General features: G+C 37.3%; 1 protein-coding gene across 2 annotated transcripts in view; it reads right to left on the bottom strand.

Annotated features, from left to right (window-relative positions):
* The window catches only part of ATP6V1A (ATPase H+ transporting V1 subunit A), a 50,515-nt gene that overhangs the window by 8,167 nt on the left and 17,465 nt on the right, over positions 1–24,883 (bottom strand). For both annotated transcript variants that reach the window (XM_043999178.1, XM_043999177.1), the window contains 10 exons: positions 17,392–17,486; positions 12,700–12,828; positions 9,979–10,193; positions 9,534–9,671; positions 8,847–8,998; positions 8,032–8,194; positions 6,316–6,424; positions 2,222–2,344; positions 2,009–2,123; positions 456–519 (listed from right to left, as the gene is read on the bottom strand). In XM_043999178.1, the coding sequence (XP_043855113.1) occupies positions 456–519; positions 2,009–2,123; positions 2,222–2,344; positions 6,316–6,424; positions 8,032–8,194; positions 8,847–8,998; positions 9,534–9,671; positions 9,979–10,193; positions 12,700–12,828; positions 17,392–17,473 (1,290 nt within the window). In that variant the 5' untranslated portion in view covers positions 17,474–17,486. The remainder of the gene's footprint in view (positions 1–455; positions 520–2,008; positions 2,124–2,221; positions 2,345–6,315; positions 6,425–8,031; positions 8,195–8,846; positions 8,999–9,533; positions 9,672–9,978; positions 10,194–12,699; positions 12,829–17,391; positions 17,487–24,883) is intronic.

Raw genomic sequence — 24,883 nt, 5'->3', positions numbered from 1 at the left:
GTCCAATCATATTTAGGCAAAAATAAAAGCCCATCCTGCAAGAGGAGTCAATTTTCCAAAGAAGAATGTTTGTAAACATTTTACATATATTCATAAAATACAGATATAAAGACCATTAGGTAGCAGATACAAATTTTACAACAAATATTTTATGTGAGAACAGTAATGTTCCTGCCTAACTTTTGCCTACTCTTCACAACAGACTCATGGAATAAGGGACAAAAGAGGCCCTCCATTGGTCCAAATGCAGAAAGGCTCTATGTATTATACGACACACTGCCTCTCGTGTGTCCAAATTTAATCCTGAATATTAGTGATGTTCAATATAAGGAATGCTTCTGAAAAGCATTTAGTGTAAATCTGGTTATTCACTAACATTCCTTCTTTTATAGCTGAATTTGAATAAGAGCTCAAAGAAATTGTTCAAGTGTTGATTCTATCAAAAAAGAGCTTACCTGGACAATACCAAGAGTGGCAGATGTGACAGGATCAGAGAAATCACCACCAGGGGGAGAAACACTAAGGAGAAAAACCAAAGAGAATAAGAGTTATTACAAACACCCATGAGGAAGGATTCACACATACTTGGAGGCAGCAACATGGAAACACTGTGAGAAATGACTACTAGGATTCTATCTTAAGGATGTCATTAAAAGGAAAAACAAATTACATTATCAAAATATTCATAATAGTTTTATTTCTGGAAAAAGTAGTAACTGTTCATACGTCCAATGATTGGGGAAAGGATACCAAGATATGCAGGATAACCACTGTCTGCAAAAATCAGGGAAGAGGGTCAGTTTTCTTAAAAATGGAAACACACGAACTAAAATACTTGATTAGATTAAAGAGTAATATGCCCGTATCAAAGTAGGGGAATACTATTGTACCATTAAAATGACAACTATGAAGACTAATAAAGACATACAGAAAGACAGGTTGAGTAATAGAAAGAAAACAACAGACTACAACCATATAAAAGTAAATGTTAGAAAATATGATAAAATATCATGTATAGAGCAATTAAGATTTCATGGTAATTATTTTGATAAGACTACACACACACACACACACACACACACACACACACACACACACACACACACACACACACACACACTTCCCTTTGGTAAATGGTAAATTGGTTCTATATATGATTGCATGTTCTATTTTTACTGAGATACATAAGTATGTATACATGCATACATATACACATATTTACATACAAATGTATGTATGCACACACACACACACACAGACACACAGACACACACACACGTGTATTTTTGTTGTTGTTGTTTTTTTGTGAGGCAATTGGGATTAAGTGATTTGCCCAGGGTCACACAGCTCATAAGTGTTAAGTGTCTGAGACCAGGTTTGAACTCAGGTCCTCCTGAGTCCAGGGCTGGTGCTCTATCCACTGCACCACCCAGCTGCCCCGTACACATGTGTATTTTTTGAAGAGAAAAAATTACCTAAGTAAGACAAAGATATAGGTCAAAGGTTGGTGAATCCAATATATCGTTTGTAAAGATAACAATAGGGGCAGCTGGGTGGTGCAGTGGACAGAACGCCGGTCCTGGATTCAGGAGGACCTGAGTTCAAATCTGGCCTCAGACCCTTGACACTTACTAGCTGTGTGACCCTGGGCAAGTCACTTAACCCCAATTGCCTCACCCCCCCCCCCAAAGTCAAATTGAAAAGATAAAAATAATCACATTTCGTGTTTATTTCCCTATGGGTATCCAGGAAAACATATATCACCAGGTCAAAACAAAATGAAACAAACATTGAATGGGACAAGACTGACTATTTTAAACAAAACCAAGATCTGACAAATTTAGTATATTTTTCTCTCAGCAATTAGTGGTATGATATGTACATGTTCATTCACATAACAGTTCCAAAAGTCACAAGTTAGTAACAAACATCATGGCATTTTAATGTAACGATTATTTAAAAAACAAAAAAAGTCCTTTCATCTGAAACACAGATTTTGTACACTTACGCTCCTACAATGCTGACGCTGCCTTCTCTTTCTGGGTTTCCAAGACATTTTACTCGGCCAGCTCGCTCATAAAAAGAGGCCAAACGGGCACCAAGATATGCAGGATAACCACTGTCTGCAAAAATCAGGAAAGAGGGTCAGTTTTCTTAAAAATGGAAACACACAAACTAAAATACTTGGATTAGATTAAAGAGTGATATGAGGACGACTCACCAGCAGGCATTTCAGCTAAGCGACCGGAAATTTCTCTAAGGGCTTCTGCCCATCGAGATGTAGAATCAGCCATCATACTGACATTGTAGCCCATGTCACGGAAATATTCAGACAGAGTAATTCCTGGATTTGAGGAATGAAGGGGGAAAAGTTATAAAGCTAATCAAGTGCCACCAAAGTCCTTTTAATTCAGAAGAGCACCAATTTTTTAAAGCAACAAATACAGAACATTCTTTATAGTAACTCAATGAGAGCCTGAAATGATTTTTATTTAGGAAGGAAGGAAACAAGCATTTCTTAAGTATCTATGATGTGTCAGGCACTATTGTTGCTAACAAATATTATCTTGTTTGATCACCACAACAACCTTGTGAGGGAGGTGCTATTATTACCCTTATTGACAGTTGAGGAAACTGAGGTAGACAGAGGTTAAGTGAGTTGCCCAAGGTCATACAGCTAGTAAGTGTCTGACGCCACATTTGAATTTAGGTCTTCCTGACTAGAGGCCTATTGCTCTACTCCCTGCACCATGAAGCTCAAAAGACTGCCTAATTGCCAACCTTTTTCCCCCTCTTGATGAGAAACACATTAACTGTTAAAAATCACACAGCCTCATTCATTGAAGTAATTCTACTATGTCATAATTGCTCTTTTTACATATACTCAAATGCTTGGATGAGATTACAAACTAATGGAAAGAGAAGTGAGCTAAGAGTCAACAGATGCTGGCTTTGTCACATATTATCTGCATGACCCTGGGCAAATCAACTTTTCTGAGTTTTAGTTTTCCCATCTGTGAAACAGAGATCATTAAAAAGATCATCTTATAACTGTATAGCTTTTAAAACAGATGGGAGTGTTTTCACAGATATTATCTCATTGGACCTTCAAAACCATCCTGTATCCTAACCAGAGCAAAGAGAATCCATACTTCATATATGAGGGACCCCTCCAGTTGGGGCCACACAGATAGTGATTTTCAGAGCCAGGTCCTTGAAAAATAATCCAATGATCCTTCTGTTACCACAATGAGTATGCTAATAAATGTAATACTTCCAGAGACAGGTAAGTGACTGGGCCTACAGTCATGAAGACCTGAGTTCAAATCCAACTTGAGACGCTTACAACCTGAGTGACCTTGGACAAGTCACTTAACCTCTGTCTACCTCAGTTTCCTCAACTATAAAATGGGGATAGTAATAGCACCTACCTGTCAGGGTTGTTATGAGGATTAAACAAGATAATATTTATAAAACACTTTGTGCCTGGCACATAGCAGATGCTATATAAATCCTTTCTTCTTTCCTGCCAGCAGTATCTTATAGGAGATAAGTTTATATTAAATGATAATTTAAATTGAATATAATTTAAATCCACTATTCCTTCATATCATCTGAGAGACTACCTTTCCAGGGGAAAGGTCTCAGTGTGTCAGTTTACACACTAAAATTTTGTATTGTGTGGGAGGTTGTCCTTGGGTAACCACATTTTTTTGTTTGTTTGTTTGTTTTTGCAGGGCAATGGGGGTTAGGTGACTTGCCCAGGGTCACACAGCTAGTAAGTGTCAAGGGTAACCACATTTTTTAATGCCCAGATTGTGCTTGGTCCTAATTTATATATTTATATAGGTTGTACTGTATAACAATTTAAATCTTGCTCAGTAGTTTAATTCTTGCATTTTATATTTCCTTATAAACATTTTTTAAAAAAATTAAAGCCTTCAGGAATTCCTATGTTGAAACAGAAGGTGGAAAAATGAAGTATAATTCTGAGCAATAATAGCTCACATTTATAGCATGCTTTGGAGCTGATAAAGTGATTTCCCCCTTAAAAACCTGCAAAATAAAGGAATTGGAAATTGAGGGGTTGCCCATCAAGTGGGGAATGGCTGAACAAGTTATGGTATATGAATGTAATGGAATTATATTGTGCTGTAAGAAACGATGAGCAGGAAGAGTTCAGAGAAACCTGGAAGGACTTGCATGAACTGATGATGAGTGAGATGAGCAGAACCAGAAGAACATTAAACACAGTATCATCAACATTATGTGTTGATCAACTGTGATAGACTAGATTCTTCTCACCAATAAAATGGTATAAGAAAGTTCCAAAGGACTCATGATGGAAAAATCCTTTCTTCTTTCCTGACAGCAGTATCTTATTGGAGATAAGTTTATATTAAAATATCCAGAAAAAATCTAGACAAAAAAAAATAACTGTGGAATATGAATGCTGATCGAACCATATTATTTCTTTTGTTTTTGGTGCTGTTGTTTTTCCTTTTTGCTCTGATTCTTCTCCTATAACATGACTAATGCAGAAATATGTTTAATGTTATTGTATATATATAACCTATATCAGATTACCTGCTGTCTTGGGGAAGGGGGGAGGGAGGGAGAAAAATTTGAAATTGGAAATCTTATAAAAACAAATGTTGAAAACTATCTCTACATGTAACTGAAAAATACTAAACTCATCTGACTTTGAACTTAGCCAATCTCTCCATTATACCCTATAGCTTATTCAGCTTAAAGAAAAAAACATCTTTTTTGCATGCTTTCAAATGACTTATTTTGGGGGCAGCTAGGTGGTGCAGTGGATAGAGCACTGGCTCTGGAGTCAGGAGGACCTGAGTTCAAATCTGGTCTCAGACACTTAACCCTTACTAGTTGTGTGACCCTGGGCAAGTCACTTAACCCCAATTGCCTCACTAAAAACAAAAACAAAACCAAATGACTTATTTTAAAAATGGTAAAATATAGGTACCTAGTAACAAGGAAATATATATTTTGGAAAAGTCACCTGCTGGCACCGTGTTAAATCACCAAGGGTCCTCTAAGGAAGTTAGGGCAGGACCACTCAAAATGTTCAATACTATGTGCTAAATAAACAGCAAAGTTTCTATAAAAACTAGTCAGTAGGCCATATGTTCATATTTTCTCCTATACCATAGTATAAAATTTTAAGAAAGTTAATATATAAGGTAGCTAAATTTCAAAGATTTTTTTTTAATACGAGGTAACCAAAGCTCATCAAATTTTATTTTGTTTCACTTCCAAATTAAACAGAAAGGATATGCAATAAAATAATGAATTACTTATTTATCAGAAATTATTTCAATATCTAAAACTGGGTATCACAGCTGACAAATGTTAATAAAAATTTTTCCAAAATACTAAATTATATTTATTAGTCTAGAAAAACTTATATAAAAGTAAAAATACAATTCTGATGTTTTCACAAAGGCTATTAGAACAAGTACCAAAAAAGATTCCAGTTAAAAAATTAAAAATACATTAACATTCTTTCTAATAGAATGTATACCAAATTGGATACTTTCAGGAAAAACAAAACAAAACAAAAAACACAACCACAAATATTTTGTGGGAGGTTTCAACATAACACTCAAAAAGAAAAAGTGCTAGTCTGTTATTTATATATCTTCTAAATGTTCACTACATTAATATTATTTGGATATTTTGATAGCTTTCTAGAATAGCAAATATGCTTTTTGGTTACTAAATGTATTGTCCAAAAACTTGCCTTAAGTATATTAACTTAAGAAATCCTGCTTTTATTGAATGATACAGTCCCCTTCCCCCCAAAAAGTAATTATCAACTTGCTGAGAACCATTACATTTGACTTTGATGACATGTCACCAACACTGTGTGTAACATGTATATGCCCATAAGCCAAAAATGTTAGTAAGCAGAACCAGGTACAGGTGAAAATGTGAAAGGCTAAATTTCTTAGATTAAAAAAAAAACAAGGGGCAGCTAGGTGGCACAGTAGATAGAGCACCGACCCTGGAATCAGGAGTACCTGGGTTCAAATCTGGCCTCAGACACTTAACACTTATTAGCTGTGTGACCCTGGCCAAGTCACTTAACCCCAATTGCCTCACTAAAACAAAACAAACAAAACAAAAAAACCAACCCAACAACACATGCTAATAGTTTAGATATAGAGGGATGTAAAAAAATCAAAAAGAGAAGCAAGGTTAAGACTGAGCACTAAAAAAAAAAAAAAAGAAAGAAAAAGATTGAGCACTACATCTTTTGAGAACAGATGAAGAATATATTATTGGACTCACCAGTGTAAATAGAAGCTTCTCTAGCAGCGACAGGCATGTTGGAGGTGTTAGCCACCAAAGCTGTTCTCTTCATTATAGACTCCACCTTCCCATCAACTTCCATTGTTAACTACAAAGAGAGAATCTGTTTAGAGTTCTCCTAATTTCTAAGTCAGATTGAGTCACTCATTGAAACAGATTTTATTTCAGAAAATTTCATACATTCATTCATTCATTGTGAGGACTTGATTTTGAATCCCAGCTCTCCCAATGGATGAATTTGGAGCAAAGTCGCTTATAATTTTCTGAGCCCTGATCCCCCAATCTCTGTAAAATGAGAGGGCTGGACCAGATATTGTAATCACTAATGTTAATGTCCCTTTATAGCTCTGGATCTTGTTCTCTACTCTGCTCCTACCTGGGTGACCATGGGCAAGTCACTCTCTCTCTCTAGGCCCCTGCTTCCTCTTCTATCAAAGTTGGAGGCTAAACTGTGATTTCAAAGTTTCTTTCCTGCTGCTCTAAACTTGTTATTTTTCACAACAAAGTATCATCTATTAAATACCATACTGGGGCACCACATGCTGTACTATGAGCTGTATTCTTGTCACCAGGAAGCTAATGTACCTTTCAAATTGTCCAATAATGACAGCAGGCAGTGGTTTATTGACCTTGTAGGATATCACTGGGCAGCACACCAGCATGTCAAGAATGGTGTTGGGTATAAGGCAGGACTGCCATCAATGTAGCACAAGGTACTTTAACCCTTGGAAATCTAAAAGGACCTAGTACTGACAGTATCATCTCAGTACCAGGATGAAGAATACCGGTGGCTCCTAAACACTCTTCTGTTCCAACAGAAATAACTCTTTGGGGGTATTTTTGCTTCCTTAAATCTCATAATGACTTGTGGAGACTTAACACTTTAGCTCTTTCACTCACCTCGGCTTCAGTTTTAATAAACTCCTCCCCAAACCTTCCTTTACAGAGGGCTCAGAACTTTCACAGTAACTCTCCATTTCCCATCAGCACCTCTGCTTGGTCTGAGTCCACTGAAAATCCCTTCCCCCATTCCTCCTTCTTAGCTTCCTTGTGTGTTTTGCTTCTCCCATTCTACTGTAAACTCTTCAAGGGCAGAGACTATGTTGCTTTTTCTTTCTTATTTTTATCCCCAGCATTTAGCACAATGCCTGGCATACAGTATGTACTTACTAAATGTTTATTCAATTGAATTGGAGATTACACACCATATATTCACCCTTATAAACATCCTATACCCACCTCATCACAGCATGGCCATATTAATAGCCTACTTGCACGAGTGCTGTGAAAATGCAATTGCCTTCCTCACTTAATTAAAAAAAACCCCAGTATTATTTACCTGAAAATACATCTACTAGGTTTCATATATTAAAGAACACTCAATATAAAGTTTACAAGTAAAAAATGTGTACTTGTCTTCCTTTATCTTTTTTTCTAGGAACTGAAAATCATCACAAATTCCAGTGTTTTTTTGCTGTAAATAATTTGAAAAAACAAAACAAAACAAAAAACCCATTCTTTCCCTTGAACTTATTTCCTAAGTGGAAGTTTTTCACTTTGCTGAAAGCTAAGAGGTCTTTTCTAGTCATTGGGGGTCTCAGCTGCTACAGTGTTCCATTAATTACAATGACCACTCCACCCATTATTGGGGTTTCTCCCAAACATTGTGTGATGCTCTGCCTTGTGGATACTAACCTCTGGGAAGTCTCTGAGTACTTCAGACATTTCATTTCCTCTTTCTCCACAACCCACATAGATGATCACATCACTGTTTGAATACTTGGATAAAGACTGTGATATCACAGTTTTTCCACAGCCAAAAGCACCAGGGATAGCGGTAGTTCCTCCTTGTACACATCTGGACAAAGAAAATGTTTTCTAGATTATTCATTTTCTAGTGAAGGAAGAAAACCATGTACTGCAATATAGCACTTCTATTTCTAAGAAAATAAAAGTACCTAGATAATGGAGAAAATTTTTTCCTTTTTTGCTGTGTGTGTTTTTTAAAGTTATATTTATAGAAGAAATCACTTTTATTATATAGGTCGCAGGAACTTTAAAAAGAGGACTGCAGTGCTTTTTATAGATAATGATTTTTTCCCCAGGAAATTTTACAAAATACTCTGGAATCTAAAAAAATAGAATTTATTTGAATATGGGGCCTGGTAGAAAAAGTTCTACTACATGGAAATGTGACTTGGGTTTGAATCCCACTTGTGACATTACTAGCTTTAAGGCCAAGAACAAAGCATTTTTTACCTTTCTCAGTCTCAGTTTCCCAATCTATAAAAGGGGCATCATCACCATCACCATCACTATCACCATGATCTACCTTCCCAGGTACATGTGAGGACCACATGAAAATACATGTACCATATTTAGAAAACTTAAAAACTGCTACCCAAGAGTCTGCTCTTGTTCATAATGGCATGTGGATAACCCATGGCAAGATTAGCAGAAACAGTCCCAACTAGGACAGCTCAGCACTAGCAAACACAGAGTGTGCTTACGGGAAAAGGGCATCAAGTACTCGCTGGCCAGTTAACAGAGGGTGATTGGCAGGCAGCTTCTCAGTGACAGGACGGACTTGACGGACAGGCCACACTTGGACCATGGTGAACTTCTCTTTTACTCCCTCAAATTCAAGTTCCAAGACAACATCCTATAAGAGGACACCAAAATTTGCTATCAAATTGAATGTTTCTTATTCAAACTATAACAAAATGATAAATTATAATATTTAATCTAAGTATCTGATATACTTCAATAAGAAAGCCATAATCAATTTGAATAATATTAAACTATAAATTTCTAAAAAAGTTTAATCCCTCTTATATACCATTCATTTAGTTAAGTATATAAATATAAACAGAAGAGAAGGGGGATCAAGGTCTGTTGGATTCCTACAGGAGTAGAGCTTCAAGAAGACGGAATTTAAGAGGGAAAAATGAACTCCAGATATTTCTCCTGTCTCTTAGTCAAGTCAAATAAAAATATACTTTGTAGTCCTTATTCCCAAGACCAACCCTGTTAAAAAGCCCCAATTAAAATAAAAATTACGAGAATTCTTCTCAAAGTTAAGTTTCACTTAATTAAAGTGAGTATTAGTTGAAGTTAAATGTTACTTAGGGAACTGAAAAAACAACACAACATAGGGATAAGAATTACATTGTCCAAAACATCTGAAAGATACTTACTGAGGTATCATAGTTGCCAGGTGGGGCAATGTACGTCACTGTACCTCGGTTACGGGGTGGCAGCATAAGTTTGTGTTTGATGAGGGAGTTCTCATTTACTAATCCATAAATATCGCCACCAGTGATATGACTGCCAACCTAGAGAACACATAGTTATTTTGTTAATTTTAAAACAAATGCCAATTGGTTCACTTCCACTGGAATAATCTTGGACTTCTGCCCGATTTCTAAGTACATTACTGCTACCATTTCAGCAAATATGGTTGCTCTAAAAAACATGGAAAAATTCAAATATGTTTTGTGATCTATTTGGGATTGCACTGTAATCAAACATAATCTCCTTGTGTTATTTCCTTCATTCCAACCTCTTCCCCCTTCTAGTTCTAAACCTATGATCTTCTTTGCAGAAACATTATAAGATCTTGGTCATTGAGCCACAACATACCCGAAGGTTTTTATAAGGCGTAAATTCCCATTTGATATCTCTGCTAAGAGCAGATACGTTGACTCCTCTGGGAATGTAAATGCTTTGAGTCTGATGGCTGATGTCCGACAAAGGTCTCTGAATGCCATCAAAAATGGCTCCCATTATGCCAGGACCTAGCTCCACAGAGAGGGGTTTGCCAGTCCGGAGTACTGGATCACCAACAGATACACCAGCTGGAAACACTAAGCTAAGGAAAAACTTGATATGAAAATTTTAACAGAAAGAAAGCCACTACAGTCACAATACATGTTCATGTGTGTACACATTGTGTCTATACATATTATGAAATGCTTAAATACCATATTACTGCAGAAATAAATCTATGAATGATGGACAGAGACTTGAAAATTTAGTTTTAGTGTCTAAAGTCAAGTCCACTTCTTAGTATGAAGTTCAAAATTCACAAACTAAAGTTATACTTAAGAATCTTATGAACTGGGAAGTGATTTATATGAGGAAAGAGATGAAAATTCAGAAACTGACTGAAAACTGATAACAAAATTCACATACTTTACAACTCCTAGTTTCATAGCTTTTTCCTATGGTACATTTTCTTTTCTTTTTTTTTTTTTTAGTGAGGCAATTGGGGTTAAGTGACTTGCCCAGGGTCACACAGCTATTAAGTGTTAAGTGTCTGAGGCCGGATTTGAACTCAGGTACTCCTGACTCCAAGGCCGGTGCTCTATCCACTGCGCCACCTAGCTGCCCCTGGTACATTTTCTTAATCAACATACTTTGAGCTATAGTTTCCTAAAATTCCTAAACATTTATTAAATGTCTACTAGAAGCCTAGTGCTATGCACTAGGGCTATACAGATAAAACAAACAAACAAACAAAAAGTAGGCCTTGTTCTCAAGGAACTTCTAACTACAGAGATACAACATGTAAACAGATAAACATATACATGATCATCTAAAGAGTAAGGGAGCAAAGATAAAGGGGTTCACAAGAGGCTTCCTATGGGAGGTAGCACACAAGCTGGACCTTGAAGGAATCTTTTTTTTTTGTTTTGTTTGGTGAGGCAATTGGGGTTAAGTGACTTGCCCAGGGTCACACAGCCAGTAGAGGGAATCCTTTTTTATTTTTTATTTTTTTTTTTTGGTGAGGCAATTTGGGTTAAGTGACTTGCCTGGGGTCACACAGCTAGTAAGTGTCACGTGTCTGAGGCTGCATTTGAACTCAGGTCCTCCTAAATACAGGGCCGGTGCTCTATCCACTGCACCACCTAGCTACCCCAGGAATCATTTTTAAAGATAGGAAATGTTGTGGCTGCTAATAAATTTCTTATAAGCCCACCATATTTAGCAATTAAATGGATCATTGGAAAACTTGAGGAGAATAGTTTCTACAAAGTTGTATGGCTAGAAGCCAGACTGTAAGGGGCCATGGAATCAGTGGGTAGTGAGGAAATGGATACATCTAATCTCATTATGGAGTCAAAAGATGCAAAGAAGTTGAGCCAAATTTTCACATGAACAAGGTACAGCAGGAAGTAGTATAGGATGAAGGAGGCTTTTCCAAAGGGGGCTAAAATTGGGAGGACCTTCTTCCCCAAAGTTGCTATGAATGCTGTTCTGACAACTTGCTGCATGGTCCTTTGGAAGTGTGGGAACAATTGTCTTGAAGGATTCTGGAGAAGAAGCTACACATGCTGATGGGGTACTGTCCTGTGTGATGAACCCTATTTCCACAAGACTGCTCCCCTCCCAATAGACTTTTTATGCTGTCACTGCTTCCCACAAGCCTCTGTAGTGCTGCCCTCCAAACTGCTCTTTGCTCCATTATCTTCTATGCTATGCTCTCTGCAACAGAGTATGCTCCAGGTGAAATTTTAGTTAGTGATGATTAAAGCAACAAGAAACATAATTTTATGGTGAATCTGACCTAAAGTGCTCATGAGGCACATAAGCAAACAAACCACCATTTATATACCAACATCCTTGCAGAAGATGAAGAAATTGAGAAATATGATGAAGAATTTGACACGATCCTTCAATTAGGTCAACATATATCTTGATATGCAATTTAGCACTATATAAAAGCATTGCTAAACAAATATTGTACAAGTCCATGTAGCCTTATAAAAGAATAATGAAAAAATTTGAAGTCTTCTATACAGTTAAATATAGGAATCTGAAATAATTTATCAAGCCTTTATTTTTTCCTTTTTTTAAGTTTAAAAATGGCAAACATATTATATTTAAAAGCAAAAATTTTGGTTCTCAAAAGGTTACAGTAAATATTCCCCTAAGCTACAGTTGTCATGCAATGTTTCAGCTACTAAATTAATGACAATGAAATCACAAGAATTCTCCCAAAGAAACAAATATTACTACATATTGCTGCCATTCATTTACATGGCTATTTGACGGTTTTATTTAACAATGTCACCATACTACATCTATGCTTAGTACACAACTTAAAACAACATTTTTTCATTTTAAGAAATAGGCAGTTTCTTACAAATCTTTCTGAAGATAATAAGTTCCTAATTTCTAGTAGCTTTACTCTTTTCTAGTAGCTGTTCTCCATTTTGCTACACGTCAGAGGAGGGTCTTATGTGTGTGTATGTGTATGATTTTTAAATAATGCTTCTGATTTTGTAAATTAAAATCTAAAAACCACATTTGCTGCTTCTGCCTTTGCCATAACATTTTTTCTGTTAACAAGAAGGATACAGGTTTCTTCATACACCTGGATAGTGGCCATCTCACCTTCCAACCGAATAATCTCTCCCACCAGTTCACTATGGCCCACTCTTACCAGTTCATACATAGCTGCACCAGACATGTTACAGGCAGTGACCACTGTAATAAAAGAACAACTATCATGTACTTTAATTTAAAATGAAAATATCTGAAGAGCACTTGATAGCTATAATTAAAACCAAAGCTTAACAAAATATAATTTTATTCTTTGTTTAAAGAAGTGAAGCAACAACTGTGGACCAAGGAACATTTATAACTAGACACAAAAACTCACTTTCAGGGGCATGAGGAAAATGACAAATATATTTGCTTAAAAGATCCTTTAGATAATGTATATGAAGGTACTTTGAAAAGTAAAAAAGTAAATGATAGTGATTATACAAGTATAATTAGTATTATTATAGTAAACATTTGGCAATGGTTGGGGAAAAGGGTATTCTATGTAATGGAGATGAATTATATGTAGGGATTACCAATTTTCAGAGAATTAAAATATGATTAAAAACAGAAACTGAAGTTGTTCTACAGAGCTCTAGTTGGTAGGATGCTAGACCATCCAATTACCAACATTTGATATGAAATAGGTCCTTCTGATTAAAGCAGCACCTCATCATAATGGTTCTATAAATACCTGGGCAAAGTTAGAATTTACTATTTGTTTTTTTTTTTTTTTAGTGAGGCAATTGGGGTTAAGTGACTTGCCGAGGGTCACACAGCTAGTAATTGTTAAGTGTCTGAGGCTGGATTTGAACTCAGGTACTCCTGACTCCAGGGTCGGTGCTCTATCCACTGCGCCACCTAGCTAACCCAGAATTTACTATTTAAGATTCATAAGCAAGACAATACCACCAAGTAAAGTGAACTGACAAGTGAGTTGTTGTTGCTTTTTTTCTTTTTCTTTTTTGGGGGATTGGGGGGGAGGTTGGAGGAAGGGAGAGAGACCTACTTTTTTCAGATCTAAACTGAAGTAAGCTTGCTTAGTAAGTATTAGGCCTACTGGTGCATTTGGTTAAAACTGGAATTAAGCTAAAGCCTAGGTTTAAACACTAGCATTTTAATTAACTGTTAGGGTAGAACACTGTCAGTTGTAAAGACAGTCACAGATGCTGGTAATTAGTCTAAACAGCAAGTGAAAAATAAAAAATTAAATGTCAGCCTCTGTTAACCTGGACACTAATACTCTCATTCCAGCAAACAACATAGATCTTTTTTTTTTTTAGTCTGAACCAAAGACAAAAATTTTGATATAAAGATAAAAAATAGAGGACTGCATGTGAATACAAGAACCTGTTAGATAGTTTATTTTTAAGTGTATATTAAATTAGGGAAGTAGTAATAAAACTGCCATTTGTTTGTATCTCTTTCTGAACTTTGTTTTCCTGTGATTTATCCTTTTTGGTATCTCTATTTCTATTCATTAACTCATCTCACCAATACAATCTGCCCTTCTTCAACAATAAGTATTATCAAACAAAACTAAGCAACACATCGATCACACCTGAAATGTGTGTGAGAGAAATATTTTATAGAAGCAAAGCTATTCATAGGAAGTTTCCGGGGATGGATATAATAATATAAAAAAATTTAAATCCATACAACAAAAACAAATTTAAGTAACCTTAAGAAAGAACGTGAAAAAATTTAAAGTCAATGTTTCACCTGGTTAGCAAACAAGGGAAAAGGAAGAGAGGCTAACTTTCCCAGTTTAGCTCAAACAATGCCTATTATATACATGGTATTTTACCTAATAACTTCTATTTTCAAATCAAGCTAGAAATGACAAGTTAGAGCCCGAAGGAACCTTCGAGGTCATTTGGTAGAATCCCCTTATTATATAAAAGAGTAAACTGAAGCCCAGGAAAGTTAAATGACTTGCCCAAAATTATGGAGGTAGTAACCAAGTGTCAGAAATAGGGTTTGAATCTGGGTCCTCTAACTATAAAGCCAGTGCTCTTCTTTCCACTGTGTCCACTCAACTATCTCAATTAGTTATTTTTGCTCCGTGCTTTAGAGTTCAAAGGCATTTCTTTTTGACAAAGAAAACACAAACAAAATATGAAATGAATAGCTGTTTTCTTTCAATTGTCTGTTATCACTGTGCCATCCACCTCCTCCTTTCCAGTAGTCTTCACTCCACAATCCAGCTGGACTGGCCTGCTTGGTTGTCCCTCAAACACTATACTCTATCTTCTCCCAATCCCCACCCAAGATGCTGGTGCCATCAATTCACAGGGGGAAGGGGTTGCTTATTCCATTTATGGAATATTTGTTATATTATTTTCCATTTTTTCCAAGTTATTTGATCATCTTCTGAGATCTGTAGGCTAAACTAAGCCTTCTTTTACTTTCTTTAAAGCATCTATAAGAACAAGTGGATATTATGTTTCTGGTGCTGCTTTATCATGTGGAGGATGGCATCTTTTGCTTCATTTTGTAATTTATATAATTTAGAAATTTTATCAGAGTTCTTTTCGATTTTCTTTCTAATAAGTTGCTTTTAGAAATTTTGTTTCTTTGGTGACTTTTTTTTTTTTTTTGCAGGGCAATGAGGGTTAAGTGACTTGCCCAGGGTCACACAGCTAGTAAGTATCAAAACTCAGGTCCTCCTGAATCCAGGGCCAGTGCTTTATCCATTGCACCAGCTAGCTGCCCCCTTTGGTGACATTTCTTTAACCTTTTTAGGGTGAGCTGAGAGGGTTTAGAGGAACTAGATGCATAAGACTGAGCTAAACAGAGAGTATAAGGGAAAGCATTCCAGGAGCAAGGACAAGTATTGTGTTTGTATAAGGAAGACTATGAGGAACTTGGTCTCACTGGAGAAGTATAATGGAACCAATTTAAAACCTTGTTTAAATTTGTTAAAATTTCTTATTTCCTATAAGGGACAGTTAGTTGAATTAAGGCTATTCTGAAAGGCCCTTGACAACATAGGTTTTTTCTCTTTAGCACAAAGAATGTATCAGGGATTCAAAATTAGGTTTGTTGAACTAAACAGGCTGAAATACTAACATAGAGGATCTTTTGAGCATGAGAGCTGGAAGGAAGTGGAGCATAATTAACCCATGTCCCTCTGTGGCTTGATCTGGAAATCTAGAAATGGAAACTAAAACCTGCCTTTTAATTAGTTAAACCAGACCAGGCCTGGGAAATATATTGCCTGTGGCAGCGATAGTGACACCACAATCCAGAGACAATCTGATGACAAACAAACAAGCCTAAAGGTTGAAGACAGGCTGTTAGAGAAGGTTTTGTACTGCAAGTGAAGAAATATAATATATAGGTAAAATATGTAATTAACAAGGCATTTGACAATTTCTCATTACAACTTTGTGGAGAAGTGAGTTGCATAACTCTACAGTGAGGCAGATTTGTGTTAAATACATTAGGGGAAACACAAAGTCCTATAGTTTGGTACATTGACTTTATAGTGGCTCATGGGATCATGGGGAATGGGGATTTTGGCTGATTAAACTCAGTATAACAGAACAATATGATTCACCTCCTCCAAACCTAATCACGCAGCCTCAGAACCTTGGGGGCAGTTAGGTGGCACAGTGAACAGACTTTCCTGGAGTCAGGAAGGCCCAAGTTCAAATCCAGCTTCAGATTCTTGAAACCCTTGGGGAAGTCACTCTACTCTTTGGCTCAATTTCCTCATCTATAAAATGAGGATAATAATAGCACCTACCTTCCAACTGTGAGGATCAAATGAGATAATATATTTAATGTACTTAGCTTGGATCTGGAAGGGAAGGTAATACTGTAGCTAACACCCTGCTCCCCACCAATCTCCATCTTGGAACTTCCAAAAAGAAGAGAGCATCTCTACCACACATCAGAGATGGGACTTTTCCTATTCAAAATGGAAAGCTAGGAAGTCAACTTTGGAAGGAGCTGCCAAATAATCACTCCAATATGGATGAAGAGAAAATAGAGGACCAAAAGAACCCTCTTCCATCTAGTTGTGAGAGGTCAATGTTCTAAGTATTGTTTTATTCTTTATTATCTGTATTCCTAGCACCTAGTACAGCACCTAACCTACAGGAAGTGCCTAATAAATGCTTGTTGATTGACTGGCCATGTAAGTCTTGTGAACAGGCTTCTTCCTTCATCTTTCTCTACTGCCCATGGCTTACCACATAATCTGAGAAGCATGTGTCACCAAATGGAGGAAATAAAATAGGTAGAAGAAAACCTATTCAATTTCTTTATTTCAAAACTTCATAATCTCATAGAACCCTAATTCCATTGTTATGGTAAGTGACCCTCATTTTAATAGCTGAATAATTTTGAAGGTTCAAATTTCTATTAAGCATCTATTACATGTAAAATTTTGTGAGGAAAAAAGTGGGTTCTATCCACAAGACTTAAATGAAAGAATAAACAGCTAAGAGACTTAAAGAACAGTTCAAAACACTACAAGGTCATGTATGTATATAGCAGTGATTACTGCCATCAAAATCGAAAGGAAAGAGTGATCACTGAAGGCCAAGGTGGTGAGGGGAAGACTGACAAAGTAAAGCTGTGCACTGGTTCTGGAAAGACAGCCAGGACTTAGGGAGAGAGGATGTCAAATACGTCTACCTGTGAGTGGTGATAAAGCGGTCCAGGCATTTACAGAGGAACAAACTTTCACCACTGAAATGAAGCAGCAGCACTTACCAGGTCCTGAGACTCCATATACGTAGCCAAATTCACTTTCCTGATCTTCATCACGAATTTTGGGTAGTTGGGAGAAATCCATCTTGTTAATTTACCTATATAGAACAAAACAAACAAATAAATAGGATTAGGGTTGAAAGGCTCTGAGACACCACCCAGTTAAACTCACAGATGGGGAAACTAAGGTTCAGAGCAATGAAGTCACTTTGCTCAAGACTACCTACCAGAGAAAGAACAGACCGAAGATTTGAACCCAGGTCCCCTAACCCCAAATCTTTCCACCAGAACATGGTTGTATCCTATAATTAATACTTAACTTCAGATTTCCTTTCTCTGTTATAACTTTCTTTCAAATACAAGGACAAAATAAGGCTCTTAAAACAGCTACAAGCTGTATTTCCTGACACAAACATTTTCTAATTAGAGACATTTGTGTGAGTTTGGTTTTATTGTTTGCATCATGGCAATTTCTCAGTCACTCCCTACCTGATGCTAACCTCATCAAACCTCTTTCAGACTCAGTTTCCTCATCTGTAAAATAGAGATAGCAATAGAATGCATCTACCTCACAGGGCTGTTGTGAGAATCAAATGAGAGGAAAAAATATATATACATATATAAAAATACTATATAAATGCTAGATTTCTGATGCTACATTGAGGAGACTTCCTAGTAAAAAGGAAAAAATAAGACTAATTAAGCAAAACATGTTCTATTCAATTCTAACTTTCCACACCCATAATTTCCTACTTCTCTATCATGAAGAATGTGTATTTCATTCTCCCTTCTCTAGGGTCATAGTCACTTATTACAATTAATTTGATTTCAATCGCCTTTCAGTGTTGTTTTTACTAACTAACATTACTTATGATTCTCTTTGCTTCTTTGTATGACATTCTCCCCTTGTTTCTCTGATTTCTTCATAGCCATTTCTCATGATGAAAAAGAAACATATTCCATTCTACATGATAAATTTATTCAGGCAATCCTCAATTAATGAGTAGCTAACTTTGTTGCCAAATTTTTGCCTTTTCAAAGTATTGTTATGAATATTTTGTTTTACAAGGGATTCTTTCTGTCATCAAATATACTTAAATAACCACATCTAATGTTAACAATAACTTTAGTAATGGCTACCATAGCATTTTCTTTTTGGGGGGCAGGGGGGTGGCAGGGCAATGAGGGTTAAGTGACTTGCTCAGGATCACACAGCTAGTAAGTGTCAGGTGTCTGAGGTCAGATTTGAACTCAGGTCCTCCTGAATCCAGGGCTGGATTTTATCCACCGTGCCACCTAGCTGCCCCAACCATAGCATTTCTTAACAAGTTCATTATCACCAGGGGAAGTATTAAATGAAAACTCCTAACCTGAAATTCATCTAAAATATATACTTATAGGGATAGAGGCTAGACTTGTGATTTCACCAAGCAAAATTCTTGGGTGAGGCAACCCCCTCTACTAAAGCAAGTCAGCATCTTCTCTACAACCAGCTGCCTCTTGCACTGAGAAGTTAAATGATCTGCCCAAGGTCACAGAGCTAGTCTATATGTCAGAAGAGGGACTTGAACCAGGTCTTCTTGAATCTATTCACTGTAGCATGGTTGCCTCTAAAATAAAAATACTTCATTACATTTTGCCAGTTTCTGCCTAGTGGCCTTTTGTTATTTGTACAGCATCTTACTCAATGTCACAGACCTTGAAGTACATCACACAGCCCCTATATTCAAGAAAGAACGTTAGAGACCTAGGGTAACCTCCTTATTTTATACATGAGAAAATTGTAATTTAGAGAATCAAAGATTTTAGAGGTCAGGAAAAGCTTTACGGATGTGTGGAGTGTGACCAGTGTAGTAAGGCTCTGAAAGAAGAGAAAAATTTCATCCAGTTGAGAGCAATCTATTCCAGGTAGGACAACTTATGGGACTGGTATATGCAAATACAGAGAGGCCAGAGAAGGCAGGATGAAACCTGGAAAATGTTAACCAAAACCCTAACTTAGAATGTTCAAACAAGTTTATAGCTCTTTTTCCAGTGGAAAGAATTGGAAACTGAAAAGATCCCCATCAATTTAGGAATGGCTCAACAAATTATGGAATATAAATGTGATGGAATACTACTGTGTTCCAAGCAATGATGAAGAGAATGATTTCAAAGAAACTTGGGAAGACTTAAATGAACTGACTCAGAGGGAAGTAAGCAGAACAAGGAAAGCAGTTTGTACAATGACAACAAATAGCTTTGAAAGACTTAAGAATTCTGACTGATGCAGTGACCAACCAGAGACTTCATGATAAAGCAACATTTGAGCTACCTCTTGATAGAGAGTTGAAGGACTAAGTGAAGAATGAGACATATATAAATATATATATATTTAGATCAATAGGGGAAAAACAGTTCCTGTCACAAATATGTATCATCAAGCAAAACTAATTTCCAGATCAGTCATACAAGTATTTGTGGAAATTTCTTTTGTCTGACTTTCTTAGTTAGGAGTTTGGTATGCTTAGAACTAATCCCTGTTTAATTTGTCTGTCCCTCTTATTCTCCTTTCTCCTTTTTCTTATCCTCATTCCCTGTTTAGTAAAATGCATTTCTGTACCCAACAGTGTATGTGTCTGTGTGTATTCTTCCCTCCTCTGACCAGTTCAGATGAGAGTGAGGTTCACTTGCCAGTTGAACCATTCCCCATATCCCCTTTCTTCTTGTTCCACTGAAGTCATTTGGATCAGTTATTTTTTTCTGAGTTAATCACTCCATTTCATCTATACACAGGGATGTCATATAATCTGACCTTGTTAATACCCACCGATGTTCCACCTCCACAACATATAACTAAAATTCCTTTTGGCCATAATCTTCTGTCCTTCTAGTCTCCCCTGCCTCACTGGTTTCTTTCTTCTTTTTTTTTTTTTTTGGGTGAGGCAACTGGGGTTAAGTGACTTGCCCAGGGTCACACAGCTAGTGTCAAGCATCTGAGGCCACATTTGAACTCAAGTCCTCCTGATTCCGGGGCCACTGCTCTATCCACAGCGCCACCTAGCTGCCCCTACCCTGCCTCACTGTTAAACCTACTTTCTGTCCTTCAACAAGCAGTCACTCTGTCCCTCCCTTGCTTTCTCAAGTCATCACCCCTGGACTGACTTCATTTTCCTCCCTTCAAAATCTCTTAATTTAGCTAAACCATTTATTTCAGCTTGATGCTGTCCTTCAACCCTTGACCCTCTTGTCTCATTGTTCTATCCCTTTCCAAATTCCAATGTTAAATTTAAATTTAGTCTCACTCTGTGCCTTCTCCCCTCCTGTTAGCATGTCCCTGGAAGATGTTACATACCTCATTCTCTCCTTTGCTCTGGTCTCAAAAAGATACAGTGGCAGATCTCCTTGCCCACACCAATTCCTCTAGTTGTAACCCTGATCCCATTTTTTAACATCTCCTCATGATGAACCTGTCTCTTTGGGAATAGGATCTCCCTTCCCTTCCCTCCCCCTACTCCTCCACTGGTTCCTTTTCCTATTTTCTACCACCATGCCCATATCTCCTTACCAAACTCCTAAAAAACTTTAACTTGATCTTATGAGCCTTTCAAGCTACAGTCTAGTATCAAACTCCTTTAAAAAGCCATCTAAACTTGCTACTACCTCTACCTTCTCACTCATAGCATTCACTTTTCAACTTCTTGCAATGTGGCTTCTGTCCCTCTCATTCAAACGAAATCTCTCTGAAATCACCAATTATCTTTATTAATAGATCTAATGGCAGTTTCTCAGTCCTCATGTTCATATATTCTCCCCCCCATTGCTGACCAACCCCTCCACCTTGCATATTCAGCATACAATTCTGCGGTGGTTCTCCTCCTCTCTGACTCAAATAATAACCAGGCTAGCATTTTTATAGCCCCTATTATGGTGCCAAGCACTATGCGAATCACTTCACAAATATTATCTCATTTGATCCTCACAAAAACCCTGGGATTTCTTCTATCATCTATGCTATTATTATCATCCCTATTTTACCATTGAGGAAACTGAGGCAGAGTGAGGTTAAATGATTTGCCCACAAGTCAAGCATCTCATACCAGATTTCAATTCAGGTTTTTCTGATTTCAGGTCCAGCACTCTCTATCTACTATCTAGCTATCTATTCCAATCTCCTTTGCAGGTTCTTTATCCACATTCCAAAAGTATTGTGTATACCCCAGGGCTCCATTCTGGGTTGTCTTCTCTTTACTACAGATGATCAGATCAGATCTCATAGGTTTAACTATGATCCTTATTCAAATGAGTAAATGTAGCAACCCCTCCCCCCACTCCCCAGCACTTATGTCTCTTTTAGTCTTTATTGTCACAATTCAAACTACCAACCAGTTATCTCCACCTGGCTGTTCCACATACATTTCAAAATGATCATGTCCCAAAGAAAACTCATTATTATCTTTCCCCCTAAATGAACTTCTCCTAATTGCCCCTATTCTATTCAAGAAATGACTATTTTTCCAGTCACCTAGGTTCAAAAAGAACTCTTTCCCTTCAGTCTTTCCCACTCTATTTACAACTCAAACACCCTATTTCAGGATCTGGATATCTTTTCTGCTTGGACTATTTTGAGAGGTCCAAATTAGATTTTTGTACTTCCAGTCTCTTTCTTTTTCAATCCACCTTGCACACAATTGCCAAATTTACATTTCCCACCAGGTGTACTGCTTAGTTTTGTCCCTACCATTTTCATCTTATCCCTCTCCCTCAATACTCCATCTCTTGTCTGTGTCATCACAGAGACTGTCTTCATGCCTCCAATGATCTCCTTTCTCATCCCCAGTTCTTGGAACCCCTTGTTCCCTTCAATGGCCAGCTCAAATACCACTTCCTTCAAAAGGCTTTTCTTCCCCATTCCCAAGTCTTTTTTTGTGGGGCAATGGGGCTTAAGTGACTTGCCTAGGGTCACACAGCTAGCAAGTATCAAGTGTCTGAGGCCTAATTTGAACTCAGGTCCTCCTGAGTCCAGGGCCAGTTCTTTCTCCACTGTTCCACCCAGCTGCCCCCTTAACTAAAATTATTAACAAGTAACCCAATTAACTTATTTGCTTTCATCTTCTGTTTAACCCTTTAGACTCTCAGGGGAGTAGTTTACTGGCTAAAATGCTTTATTTTAGTAGCCATCCAATTTGTGGTCTTATTTCCTTCTTTACATCCAATAATGTGGCCCGCCAATTAGTTGGGAAGTTGGGGTGGAGAAAAGAGAGACAGAGATCACGATAAAGAAACAAGTTATTTCCTTTCCCTTATTTCCAGGTTTTGCTATATAGCTGTGGCCTTCAAGGAATAAATTCCTAATCTCATGATATTTCTCCATAAACCTCTCAATCACAGAGATGGGAAAAGGAACCATTGCATTCAAGCAATCTCCTTTGCTTCTTTTCTCAATGGTTGCTGCTTAACTCTGTGAATTTATTTAGATGTGCTAATTCGCAAAGCAATCCAGAAGTTTATCTATGCAGAGGTTCCTTTAGCTTCAGGGTTCAACCTATTCAGTGACAATGTGGGACCTCAAAAACCAAACAAGCAAGTCCCAAACCACTGCTGCTGTTCTGGCGAAACCAGATGATGACATAACAAAAGAAAACAGAAAGATTAATTCAGGATTCATGTGTTGATTCATGTGTTGCTAAAACACCAATGCAGGGCTTCAAAATAGTCAACAACATTGGAAAACCTATAGGATATGATGTACTGTTGTATGCTATGGTCCATAAGAAAATATACACAGGAATGATTTCGAAGTAGCTCACTCAAATCTATTCTGAATCAATTTATTCAATATTATCAAGTATTTAATAAATGCTTATTATGTGCCAAAAGGGAAGGAGGAAAGTGACATTCCCTGTTCTCAAGGACAGATTGTTTTAGGGTGGGGAGGAGGGAAAAAAGATCACATTTACATAACAAGCATACAAAATAAATGACAGGTATTTTTAGCAAGGACAGGGAACAGAGAAAGGTACTAGCAGCTACAGTGGCCTCAGACACTTCGGTCTGCCTCAGTTTCCTCAACTGTAAAATAATAGCCAACTACCTTCCAGGGTTGTCATGAGGATCAAATGGGATAATATTTGTAAAGCACTTAGTATAGTCCCCAGCACTTATATATGTATGGTATTTAATAACTTCTACTTGATGCACAGGTACTAGAGGCTTTCAGTTGCCTCTTTAAAATCTTTGCTCATACAAGTAGCAAAATGCAGTATAATGCATAACTGCAGTGATAGAGAAACCAACTTATAATCGTAAAAGAAATGATTCCTACATTGTTTAGGAGAAAAAAATGATTTCGGTCTTAAAAAACAAAATCCAACAAATCAACCTAGATTCCACTTAGTCACAAATGACTATTATTCTCCCATTTGGAAAAAGCTGTAAAAAGCCTGTAGCAGATGGGAAATTTCAGCAGTACAACCCTGAGGATCACCTGATCTAATGAGTGAGTCACCCTCACAAAAACGGATAAAAACTCTTAAATGACAAATCACAAAGCCAGAGACCCACTTTATTTCCATTTTATGTTTATTCCAGGATTTGTTAACACTAGCTCAGGGGCATCAAACTCAAATAGAAGGGCCCTTAAGGCCACACAGTGAGTCATAAAACTACAAATTAACATTATCTGTGTTATATTGTATCTATTGATTTTGCTAAAACATTTCCAAATTATACTTTTTTTAAAAAAGTGAGGCAGTTGGTGTTAAGTGACTTGCCCAGGGTCACACAGCTAGTTAAGTGTTAAGTGTCTGAGGGAGGATTTGAACTCAGGTACTCCTGACTCCAGGGCTGGTGCTCTATCCACTGTGCCATCTAGCTGCCCCTTCCAAATTATACTTTAATCTAGTTTGGGAGTTTTGTGGATTGCAATTTGATTTGTGGAACAGACCCTTTCTAGATACTAGATACATCCTCCATCACCTGCAAATTCTCTGATGATATGGGCTGTAGGACAAAAGGATCTCTGGCATGGTATAATGAAAAGATCCCATTGGATTTGGAATTACCAAAGGATAAAGACACAACCAATCTGCTTACCAGAAGACCTCCAGCCCATTGGGAAATGCTGAGATGGCTACTCAGTGTGCCCGGGTTAAATGTAGGATGTGGGAAGAGCTGTCTGGAAGTCTCCAATCAGAGAAGGGGAGGGACCCTGGGGGTGCTGACCAGGTGTGAGTTTCAGAGTTGAAATCTTGCAGGAAGACACAATGATGAAGTCAGGAGATTGGCGGTAGGAGAAACGAAAGGGAAAGCGCAATCCTAGGGAAAGAATGCCGGATTTGACCTTGGAGGATGGGGCTCAAATCTGACCTCAGTCACTTACTACCTAAGAAACTGTCAGGTGGAATAGGGGTTTGACTTTGAGAATGGAGAAGTTGCATGGAATCAAATTTAGGTTTCTTTTTTTTGGGTGGGTGGGGGTGCAAGGCAGAGGGAAAGGACAAAACAAAGAAAAAAA

Source organism: Dromiciops gliroides, chromosome 3 (genome assembly GCF_019393635.1).
Source record: "Dromiciops gliroides isolate mDroGli1 chromosome 3, mDroGli1.pri, whole genome shotgun sequence".
NCBI lineage: Eukaryota > Metazoa > Chordata > Mammalia > Microbiotheria > Microbiotheriidae > Dromiciops > Dromiciops gliroides.
This window is presented reverse-complemented; position numbering and strand designations above follow the sequence as displayed.